Consider the following 12,007-nt stretch of genomic DNA (forward strand, 5'->3'; position numbering starts at 1 on the left):
ATTAAATCATTCATTATTGGAACTAAAAACTATAGTGGAAGTTTTTGTAAACTTACCCAAAACGCTGTACCACAAAGTTCGTCCAGAAATGAATTCATAATGTATAATTTATTCAATGATTAGTACAGTTTTAAAACAATGTACTGATAAGTGATTCAAAGGATGTAAGAAATGTTTTCCGTGAATGGGATATCATAGCTCAAACAGACTAGGCTTGCTGATAAAAGATTTCATTTAAAGTAATCATTATTCATTCACATAAATTAAATTATTAACTAGTATACTAATTCATTTCCACTGATCAATGACTAATCTCTCCGACGAAAAGTGACACTCATAATACTAGATCTACTAAAACAAAACTTACTATCAAAAATTAATACTTTTAGACAGTTCATTCAAATCCTCCTCAGCAAAACAACTTGACACTTGACAGGGAGGGAAGAAGGAAATGACAATAACAGTGTTGCTCCAATTTACTTCAAAAAAATAAAATTACCTTAAATTCTAATGTTTAGCTTTCAATACATTAGTACTTGTAGTATTGATTATATATGCCAATTAGTGTAAATAACTGCTAGGTCAATTGAAAAATCTCAGTTTCCACCTGTTTCTTCGCCCTTAGGCTTAAGTGAAGTCTGAAATCAGTTAAGCTAATGCAATGGTTAACGCGTTTTGTATTAAGAGTTCATCTCTATTTATTTTATACTTTATGGCATTGCACGGTTACTAGTTACCACTTGAACAGCTGAACGCATCTACTCTAAAACTGCTGTGTAGGTATTGGTTATCCAAAGTTGCCTCTGTAATGTGCTCAGAGCGCTAGACTAATTAATTCAACAAACATTTGAATAAGTTCTGAGAAACATGTATACACATTTCTTAAACAAGTAATTTGAGATAGTAAATGGGCATTGTTATTGTTCTACCAGAAATGAAGAGTTTAATAATACTGTAGATGCTATGCTGAGAATTAAATTGGAATTAGCGGGTAAATTCGCGAATTATTGCTTTTTTTGTAGGTACCTACCTCACAATTTCGCTTGACAGCTAAGTCATTTTTATTGAAAATGCCATGTGTCTCAACGTCTCTAAATGCGTTGCGATTTTCCTCAAACGTGGGACTGATGTAGCCTACTTTGATTATTCGTTCAATTATGACACTTTTAAATAAGTTGTCAATTTCAAGTACTCTAAGTAATAAAATCAAATAAAACAATAAACATGTAGACCAGACACACGGGTATGACTATAAACACAATATACACCATTATGTTCTCTGTGTTACTTGTTATAGTAACGTGAATGTGTCGTAACTAAAACTATTAAATACACCTAATAAAATATTGAATCACCAATAATGTTACTTAAATTATCTTAGATCCAACGTTTAGCAAAAATATTCAATTAAAATTACAATGCGATTATGAAATAGAGAAATCAAAGCTCCATGGTAAATTACACAGCTTGTAACAATGCGCAAAAAAACAAGTTTTAAGGTTATGTTAAATTTGTCGTGTTGTGTCAAACTGTCAATTTGTAAAATTACATTCTGACAATACTAACTGACATTACAGTTATTTGTTTGACGAGTTTGTGTTAATAATAGATCATTCCTCTTAAATATGTTACCGTATATTCTTCTTACATGTTGATATTATTATTATAAACCTATTGTGAGTGTTGTTAAGGATTATTTAGCCCATAGACGAGATGATATATGGTGTGTACATTGTTTCCAAGTCTGGTGGATTAATTTTCAATTTGGATCACAATGTTCCTAAAATTGAAAATGAACAAACATTCAGCTATCCTTTGGACCTAAAATTGATCTATGAAAACAAAAGTGTTAAGGTTTCCTTTGGCCAAAGAGATGGAATAATGGGTAAGTAATTCTTTATATAGCTTTATTATTGGCAATCATTTTTCGGTAAATGTTTACTTTATTTGTTCGTTTTTCAATTTGAAAATACTTCTAAAGTAAATAAGAAAACAATTAACCAGCCAACTGGCCATATAATAACTTGTATACTAACAAGCCCATTTTGGGTGATTTTCAAGGGGTTTTCTAAGTTGCTATAAAAGATACATGCTTTATACAGATTGTTATACAAATGTACATATATATCTTGTATTGTGTACTCACAGCATGAAACAATTTGTTATATTCTTAAGCGTGACGCGTTTTACATTGTCACACACACTCAAGTAGGCTAAATAAAAAATAGTAGTATAGGGGTAGGGTACGATAAACGGACCCGGTTTTTTTATATCGAAATTGGCAAACGATATTACTTAATCATAACCATTAATATAATCAATCGATACTGATTACCTAATTATTTTGAACTATTAACTCAAATAATCTATATTTTTAACAGCTGTAAACACTCTAAAATAATACACGTAGGATAATATTTCAATTTTACTTAAGTAATTATGATTATTAAAAATGGCAGTCAATTTTAGAAAACTACAAAACGTTGCTTTTTTTGTGGCTTCATCATGTTGGACTCGTACCGAAAAACCCATTATTTGAAATTTGTATGAAAGAAACAACTGTAACTGTGAGAGGAGTAAATATGGTCGTCTTCAGTTTTCCTAATTTTGGTTATAATAATTTGTTTGATCACTGTAAATATTAAATTCATATTTTAATTTAAAACATATATGATTGTTATTGAGGACTATAATAGGTACTTTTATATCAATTGATAGTCTAGGATTTGAGATGCGAATATTAGGTATTGATGACTATATTCTTCAATATCAAAAACCGGGTCCGCTTTTCGTACCCTACCCCAGTGTAGGCCCATACGCACAAAGCCTGCATTATAATAAGCATCCAACACTCGTGTGATCGATAATATTGAATCACCAATTAGAACAATTTAATTGCTGTCAGACATGTTCGTTTACCCTGTTATGTAATTGTAACTGCCTAAACTTAGTATGAAGAAAGTTGTATTATTTTATATAATCCAGAATGCATATATTTCTCTGAGATATAAAACTAGAGCTCCATTATAATAAAATCTTAAAAGTCTATAACATAATTCGGTTCAACCTCATGTATTTCTCTGAGATACAAAACTAGAGCTTCATTATAATATAATCTTAAAAGTCTATAACATAAATTAAGTTCAACGTTATTGTTCCAAAGTAATTGAAACACAGTTAAACCTTGTGAGTGATTTGAGTAATGGCCGCTAGAGACGGGATATACTGTTGTTTGTAAATACCTATTACAAAATGATGTGTTTCAAGAGCTATTACGTTCCTGAGACTTGTTACTGTGGTAGGCATGTTAGTATATGAAATTTAACTAACTCACTACAATGTAACATAAACTGATAAATTTATAAATGGTTTAATTCATATTTGATTAAACAACACAATTATTGGGTACTAAGAAGTCCTTATTTCCTATTTTTTTATCAGGCTCTATATACTTACACATTATCAATATAAAAAGTTAAAGATAACCTTAACAAGTGGTCATGTGAGCTGAGCTTTAATTTGGGTACTATCTCGAGGAATTTTTAAAAATCTTACAACGTGATCTGATGTTGGAGAAGTTGGACTACCTGGGACGTGATCTGAAGATGGGAAAATACCGATCGGAAATACCACTGGCCATCATTGCGGTCTTTGGTGGAGCGTCAGCCTGCACTGTTGGTGAAAAAAGAAAAACATCCCTCGAAGACGGACAGAATAAGGCTTAAAAGGAGATCGGCCTCTCCTTAATAAAAAAAGAAAGAAAAAAATGATAGTACCCAAATTCAAGCTCAGATCACTTAAGCACTTGTGAAGGGTATTTTTAACTTTGGTACTACTAGTAACACATTTATGATAACCTAGTTATAAACCTAGGAATAAAGAGTAAAAAATATGGAGAGAACATGAAAGTATGACTGAGTTAAGCATCATGCACCGACTAGTTGGTTTGTTTAAGTTTATGTCCCTGGTCAAGGTATCTTCCTTGTTATCTGTTACATCTCACTGGAGTGGACTGCTTTGTTTGCTATTATTGAAATTCTGTCATAAATCGCATGGTTTCCTGGTGCCAATTCTTTCAATAAAAATATTGTTCTCATTTGTACAGTGGCCTCTATATACCTATATCTTCTAATCTATTTAATCTTTCTCCTTTGTGGCAGTGGTATAATACTTCCATATTGTTTGCTATACGTGTATAAGAATGGTTTGTGTGTGTAGGCTGTTGAGTGGTGCAAAATGTGTTATGTTTAAGAATATACTGTATTGTTCCATGCTGTGAGTACGTAATATAAGATTTATACCAGCAATCCTAGAATCAAATAGAAATAAAAAAAAGCTTGTACGTATATAATAAATAAATACAAATATATATATATATATATTGCCAAATCATGTAGAAATCGAATATTGAATTGGAAAAAGTATTAAATCTCATACAAAAACGTTAAATTAAATAAACTAATGTGGTTGCTGTGCTAGTTTAGCGAAAACCCAGAAATATATTGGTAAATGGAAATTTATAAATCTTAGCTAAAAAATTGAAAGAATTGTTTTTAAAATATATAAAATGTTAGTTAAAAATTGTGCTGTGTTCATGTTTCTATTGAAAAAAATATTTTGAATAGACAAGTATTTTTCATTGTGTAAACAAGTACAATCTTTGTGAAACACACTACTTATCTTTTCAATTGTCATTTTCAGCCCAAGCACTGATGATGACAGTAACAACACACAAATGTTGCACTTTTCTTCGTTTGGAGCCGAGGCTAACGGTAGCAAACAAAACTCACTGACTGTAAACTTAAAATTAAATTTTAATTCTTCTAATTTGAAAATACATTATTTTCACCCAAAAATAATGAGTGCGGACATTTTTTCTTTCAAAACAAAAATAACTCGGTTTAAGCTGCTTGCCATTGTAGACAAACGTGCGGCCAGTCGCTAGGCAACCAATTTTTTATACGTCTTAAGAAAACATATGAACTTGTAAGAAGAAAACCATGTGTTTAGAAAGATCTACTCTTCATTCTAATGCCATTTTAATTTGTGTCCAAGAGTCGATTTAAAGCACTATTAGCTTTATTAGGTAGAAAATAATTGTGGGAAGTTAAGTACCTACAAATTCTTGCAATTGCTCCTTAGTACCTGGTCTAATTCTCCCACTGTATAACTCTAAAAATATATTGAATATCCAAAAAGATAGAGGCCCAAAAATGCAACATTTTAAGAAAATGAAGACTCTGAAGTTAGTCAGACAAATTATAGTTGTCGTAATTTCATTTTACTTTAATGTGTGGTGGTTTATTCTCATGTAACTGCTGCTAGTTAAAATTTATTCTCAGTAGAAAGTTAAAGGACAAGTGAAATGGGTGGTCTAAAATGTTTTAATTTTACATGATAATGGCAATGCTTGCTTTATTATATTTCAAGTATAACTTTGTTACAGTTGGCCATGTCTTAACTGCACTTAACTCAATTCCTGTTACCGGAAAGCAACTAGATGATGGTAGGGATGCTCTACAGATCATTGAGAATAAAGACAATTACCCTTTACGTCTCAAGTTTGGACGACCAAAGATGACAACAAATGAAAAGATTTTCCTCGCAAGTATGTTTTACCCTTTGTTTGCCATCGCCAGTCAACTCAGCCCTGAACCCAAGAGTTCGGGAATTGAAGTTCTTGAAGCTGACACATTCAAGCTGCATTGCTTTCAAACATTGACTGGTAAGTCTTGAAAATACTTTTGTTTGGTTAAAAGTAATAACTATCTGAACTTGAATGCAATGCAACTGATGAAAGTAGCGTTAATCATGTGACAGAATTGTTTTATATATAATTAATGTAGAAGTTTCAATTCTCAATGATTTATATGGAGATCTTAGTAATACAATTCATTACTAGAATGTGCACACTGTATTAGATTGGATACTCTGTAAAAGCAAAAGCAAGCTGCTGGCTTGCAGATTCCATTGAGTTTCAAAGTATATCACATAAAATACTTACAAAGTTGCAATGAACTGTGATAACACAACTATAAAGATGTTCTGAGTTCTATTCAAACATCAGTTTGAATTTTTGTATGTATGTTTTAATTTGTTATAAAATTAACTTGTTAAAAATAGTTTAAAAAATTAATTGTTTATTTAACTTGTATTTATTTTTTATTTTCAACTAAAATTTCCAATAACATTTAAACAATTTAGCATCACAAAAAAGAGAAACTGAAAGGAAATTAGCTTGAGTTATAAATGGTTTGTGGGCCTAATAATGAATTTTGAAAGTCACAAAATACAGAAAGTGGATGAACCTTAATTGCTTTTTTCAGATGACATTGCTTTGAATTCAAACCATAACATTTTATATTTGAATTAGATATTAAATTAGAATTAAATATTATAACAAACTTAAACTAAATATAAAGAAAACCTAAACATAAAATTTTCCTTTAAACATGGTCATGAGTCTTTCACAGTACATTTTTTGGAGAGTTACAATACAGATAAATATGAATTGAGATAACCATGTAGAGTCTGTTGCAAGTAAGAGGTCCCAAAGGAATTTTGATGTTTTAGCGATTAAGTGGGAGACTCAGAATTGATGTTTTAAAGAGTTAGTATTATGCCCATGTTCATAGCTATATTTCTTACTGCACTATTGTATGGGGGTACCACTCATCAGTCTCACATATATGTGCTACAGAAAAGAGCTTTGCGAATCATGTGTCTGGAGCCAGGCATATTGAATGCTATTCACCACTATTTTTAAACCATAGAATTCCAACAATCTTTTATATTTATATCTTGCAGTGTTTGACATTGGTGACGAGGAATAGACATAGAATTAGGAATGATTCAAATGTAAATAGCCATGAAACCAAAAATCTTTTCAAATTAATTAACAATCTTTGTTTATATAGCAGGTTGTACTCGAAGTGTTATGGTAGCAGTATTAGTTTTCATAACTTTTTACTTACATAATTAAATGGACTCCTTCATTCGTTTAAAAGACATTAAAAAAAAAACTAACAGTATGTGTGTATTTATACTCGATAGGATACTTTTTTTACATTAAGTTTTTAACTGTTAATTGGTTAGTTGTTATTTATAAATATATATATATATATATATATATATATATGCATCATCCTATGTACATATATATACAAAATCTTTTCCATATTACAGAAAATGGATACATGTGTCAAAACTTAAGTAATAGTATTAATATTAATTAGCATTTTGTGTAAAAATTATAGGTTAGTATAATAACTGTAACTATCTTTAAGAAAAGAACATGGCGGATGCAATAAATTATTTGATTTGACTATTGCTGCCATGTGCTCATTTCCATCCTTCATTGCTCTTTTACCCAAAACTAACAAGCTGCCAGTCAATTTCAACAGGAAACAGTGGGGGACTAAACAATAGTGGCTAACCTTGAGGGTATAGGACAACTTGTGTGCAGACTCAATGCATAATTGATTCTTACTTCAAAAATGATCCTTATAATTGGGTTTGACATATAATTGTAGGCAAGGCTGCCTGATGATTAGATAAAGATGAAATTTCTAACTGGAGTGTAGCCTTCAAGGCATACATTTTGCTGTATTTCAGACAATATTCAGAAATATTGGCAATGTGTGTGCTTTATATGTGAATAATTAATTCTTTGGCTCTTTAAACAGTCAATGAGTCAATTAATGTTTTGGTAGATGACTGATAGTGGTGAGTTAATTTTTATATAATTTAGTCCTAATCTTCCAAAATCATTTAAAAAATTAACTCTTGTCTTTATATTCTTTGTGGTTAATTTTACTTAGACTAAAGAAACTTAAACTAACATCTAATTTTCTCGCTATAAGTGAGGAAAGAGTATACAGGGTGATTCATGAAGTTCTCCCCCACTTCTATAGCACATTTTACTAGTAAAAATAATGAAAAAATGTTATATAAACATAGGTCCGAAAACGCTTCGTTAGCGAGTTACAGCTAGCGAAAGATTTCGCCTGAATTCCTGGGTAAAGAGTAAAATAAAGCCATACTGAACTTTTGGAAAGGTCAATTAAGTAAGAAATATCGTGGATTCTTGTGTATTTTTACCTGATAAAGCTAATAAAATAGGTTTCAGAACTGTACCTGTAGTAGTTTTTGTATGATTCAGGGTTAAATGCAAAAAATTGGGGCACGAAACAATGTTTTTTTAAGTTTGATGTACAATAACTCTGTTAAATTGGTAATAAATACATAAAATCAACAAACATTAATTGTAGAGAATTTAATTCTGAGAAAATTGATATAATCAAAGTCTAAAATAAAACAGAAATAAGTACCAAAAAATCGATTTTATTCAGTATAATACATTACTAGTTTTAAGCAAAATTAATCAGGTTGGGCCAACCGTACGCACCTTTTTATAATAGATGTTCGAAAATGAGGCCATCATTATCAATACATTTTGCAGCACGTTTGTGTATTGCTTTTGTTGCGTTTCTTAATTTTTCAGGACTTCCCTGTATCTGCACAGCCGAATCCATAATACGGGCAATTAATTCATCACGAGAATTCACTTTTGTCTTGTATACAATGTCTTTCATCCATCCCCAGATGCAATAATCCAATGGAGATAGATCTGGTGATCTTGGTGGCCAAGGGTGAGGCCGTCCACGACCAATCCAGTGTCCAGGAAATTGATGATTTTAGTAAGCATAAACGGCACGTGAAAAGTGGGGAGGTGCTCCGTCATGCTGGAAGTACAAATTTTGTCTGAGATATAAAGGAACATTCTCTAATAGCTGCGGCAACTCTTCTTGAAGGAAATGCAAATAGAACTCAGCATTTAGGCGTCCAGGTAATATGAAAGGTCCAATCAGCCGATTGTGCAAAAGGCCACACCAGACATTGACGCTAAATCGGTGTTGAAAGTTCTGTTCCACTACCTCATGTGGATTTTCTTCTGCCCATGAGTGTTCATTGTGCAAGTTATTGACACCATCCCGAGTGAATTGTGCCTCATCCGTAAACAAAATACGCTTGTAGAGTTGATTATTAATATTCAAAAAGTTGCAAAACTCCAAGCGAAGCGGACCATCGCCTAGCTGTAGATGTTGAACCTTTTGTTTATGAAACGGATAACATTTGTTTCGATTAAGTGACCTCCACACCGTTGACTGCGAATCTCCTATCCGCCTAGAAATACGTCGTGTACTTACACCTGGACTGCGATGAACAGCATTAATAACAATATCATCATCAAGTTGGACAGCTCGTTCATAATTGGTTCTAGTACTTGGTAGTGATCCTGTTTCCCGAAGAGTACGAAAAGTTCCTGAAATTGTTTTGGTATCTGGAATCCTCCTATTAGGGTAACGTAGTTCATATTCTTCTACAGCAGCTCTAGCATTACCATTACAGTAACCCAAAATAAAAACCATATCAGCGTATTCCTCTGATGTAAATAAGTAAGGCATTTTTTCGCTGAATAAACAATCGAATTATAACTCACAGAAAAATTGCATTTAATAACACGATTCACAGAACCCGATCTCCTGCTGTAGCTTGCAAAACACCACTAATACACAGTTCTAACGTAACAGTACGGAATACCATTGTTGATCAGCTGTTATTCGTGCGTTACCAACTTAGAAATTAATAAAACAAAAAACTGCATTTCGATGATTAGTAAACAATAATGGGAAAATGTTTGCTTCATTTATTTTCGAACATTTAATGTAAATTTTTATTAAAAAAAACAACGTAATAAAACATGATATTTTTATCTACAAACAAATTTATTTAACAGTTAATCTTGTTTTCTCAATTTATCTCATCATTAAGGAACAACTATTTTGTTTTTGTTTTATTTTAACTAAATACCGTACGGTATTTCTTTACAGCTAGTAATGTATTATACTGAATAAAATCGGTTTTTTGGTACTTATTTCTGTTTTATTTTAGACTTTGATTATATCAATTTTCTCAGAATTAAATTCTCTACAATTAATGTTTGTTGATTTTATGTATTTATTACCAATTTAACAGAGTTATTGTACATCAAACTTAAAAAAACATTGTTTCGTGCCCCAATGTTTTGTATTTAACCCTGAATCCCTCAAAAACTACTACAGGTACAGTTCTGAAACCTATTTTATTAGCTTTATCAGGTAAAAATACATAAGAATCCACGATATTTCTTACTTAATTGACCTTTCCAAAAGTTCAGTATGGCTTTATTTTACTCTTTACCCAGGAATTCAGGCGAAATCTTTCGCTAGCTGTAACTCGCTAACGAAGCGTTTTCGGACCTATGTTTATATAACATTTTTTCATTATTTTTACTAGTACAATGTGCTGTAGAAGTGGGGGGAGAACTTCATGAATCACCCTGTATATGGTTCTTGCTGTTGAGATGATTTTTTTAGTATTTTATCATATTTTCTATAAAGAAGTAAAAGTAACCATCGAAAACCCTTTGGAGGTTTTGCATTCAGTAGTGGATTAAGTATATTTCTTGATCTTGCTTCTTGATTTATGGTCAAAGTCAATGAAAAGTTCAGTTTGTTTCTTGTTTTGATCCTCAAAGTTTTCTTATAAAATGTGAGTGTTTTGTTTCTCTTTAGCAAACCGTGAATTCATTTCAGTAATTTTTTTCAAAGAGGTTTTTCTTTCATGAGATTATTGTTTCCGTATATGTTCATATTCTGTGGTTTTGACTTTCAGATAGCTTATTTTTAGGGTTTGTTTTCTTTCTAAATGCCTTTGTTTCCATCCAACAATGCTGATAGATTTTATCAGCTAGTCTGATACTTGTTATCATGGGTTTTAGATATGATCTTGTAAACAATCTGTTAAGTTTCTATCATTGTTCTACTTAGTGAGAACAAAAATGGGAAAAGGTATGGATCAGGAAAAGTAGAGTGACATAGCTTAGATAAGGATCAGTGTTAGGGGAAAATTTGAAGGGTTCTGGCAGAACATAGTTCTAACACACTGCTATATTTGTTATTGTATGTTTTTTAATGGAAAAATATTTATTTTGAGCTTGAACTATGTGGATTACCGCTATAACTTAAACTGCTATATTTGTTATTTTATGTTTTTTTAATGGAAACATATTTATTTTGAGCTTGAACTATGTGGATTACTGCTATACTGCTATATTTGTTATTTTATGTTTTTTTAATGGAAACATATTTATTTTGAGCTTGAACTATGTGGATCACCGCTATAACTTATACTGCTATATTTGTTATTTTATGTTTTTTTAATGGAAACTTATTTTGAGCTTGAACTATGTGGATTACTGCTATAACTTATACTGCTATATTTGTTATTTTATGTTTTGTTAATGGAAACATGCTATAACTTATACCTAATGATATACTTATTAAAACTAAAGTGTTAATATTTTGTTCATTCAGGTGTAAAGTTCATGGTGGTTGCTGAACCAACTCAAACAGGCATTGAAGCACTGTTGAAAAAGATCTATGAGCTGTATGCTGATTTCGCTCTCAAGAATCCATTCTATGATTTAGAAATGCCAATAAGGTGTGAATTATTTGATACACACCTGCAAGCTCTACTGGAACAAATGGAAAAATCTGGCATTAGTAATGTATAGTTACCAAATAAACGATATTTATTTCTTATAAATTGTTTTTATTCATTTGTTGTGTTTTATTTTTTATTGAAAACTGATAACAATCCGACTATTCCTATTACCTACATTTCTTGTTAAACACGTTGAAGCCCAGAGTATAGAACCATTTGAGAGTCTCAAAAATGTTTGAAATTTTTTATATATTGCTGAGTATAATCAGTTCTATGAATTTATTTATTTACTTAAAAAATAATGTGATGCTAATCATCGGTACTAATGATAATTTTATAAATGTTTTATACTGATCTAATATTGGAGATGAATTATTTAGCTATTGTTTAAATTTATCATAATTGCTAAATGTATCTTTATAAATGAATATTTTTTACATAAAATTATTATGATGTCATC

General features: G+C 31.0%; 2 protein-coding genes across 2 annotated transcripts in view; one reads left to right on the top strand and one right to left on the bottom strand.

Moving 5' to 3' along the window:
- LOC124356929 (multidrug resistance-associated protein 1-like) overlaps positions 1 to 426 on the bottom strand; it is a 90,848-nt gene extending 90,422 nt beyond the window's left edge. The window contains 1 exon segment of the mRNA XM_046808236.1: positions 57 to 426. Within this exon segment, the coding sequence (XP_046664192.1) occupies positions 57 to 98 (42 nt within the window). The 5' untranslated portion in view covers positions 99 to 426.
- A 1,066-nt stretch (positions 427 to 1,492) lies between these two features.
- LOC124358646 (trafficking protein particle complex subunit 4-like) lies at positions 1,493 to 11,649 on the top strand. The gene is made up of 3 exons (XM_046810946.1): positions 1,493 to 1,885; positions 5,447 to 5,725; positions 11,418 to 11,649. The coding sequence occupies exons 1-3, from the start codon at positions 1,714 to 1,716 to the stop codon at positions 11,615 to 11,617; spliced, it is 651 nt and encodes a 216-aa protein (XP_046666902.1). The 5' UTR covers positions 1,493 to 1,713; the 3' UTR covers positions 11,618 to 11,649.
- The last annotated feature ends 358 nt before the right edge of the window (positions 11,650 to 12,007 follow it).

The sequence above is a fragment of the Homalodisca vitripennis genome, chromosome 3 (genome assembly GCF_021130785.1).
Source record: "Homalodisca vitripennis isolate AUS2020 chromosome 3, UT_GWSS_2.1, whole genome shotgun sequence".
Taxonomy (NCBI): domain Eukaryota; kingdom Metazoa; phylum Arthropoda; class Insecta; order Hemiptera; family Cicadellidae; genus Homalodisca; species Homalodisca vitripennis.

Coding starts and splice junctions, on each gene's coding strand:
- LOC124358646 (XM_046810946.1), top strand. CDS start 1,714: ATGATATATGGTGTGTACATTGTTTCCAAGTCTGGTGGATTAATTTTC. Junction 1,886..5,446: donor CCAAAGAGATGGAATAATGG/GTAAGTAATTCT, acceptor ACTTTGTTACAG/TTGGCCATGTCTTAACTGCA. Junction 5,726..11,417: donor TTGCTTTCAAACATTGACTG/GTAAGTCTTGAA, acceptor TTGTTCATTCAG/GTGTAAAGTTCATGGTGGTT.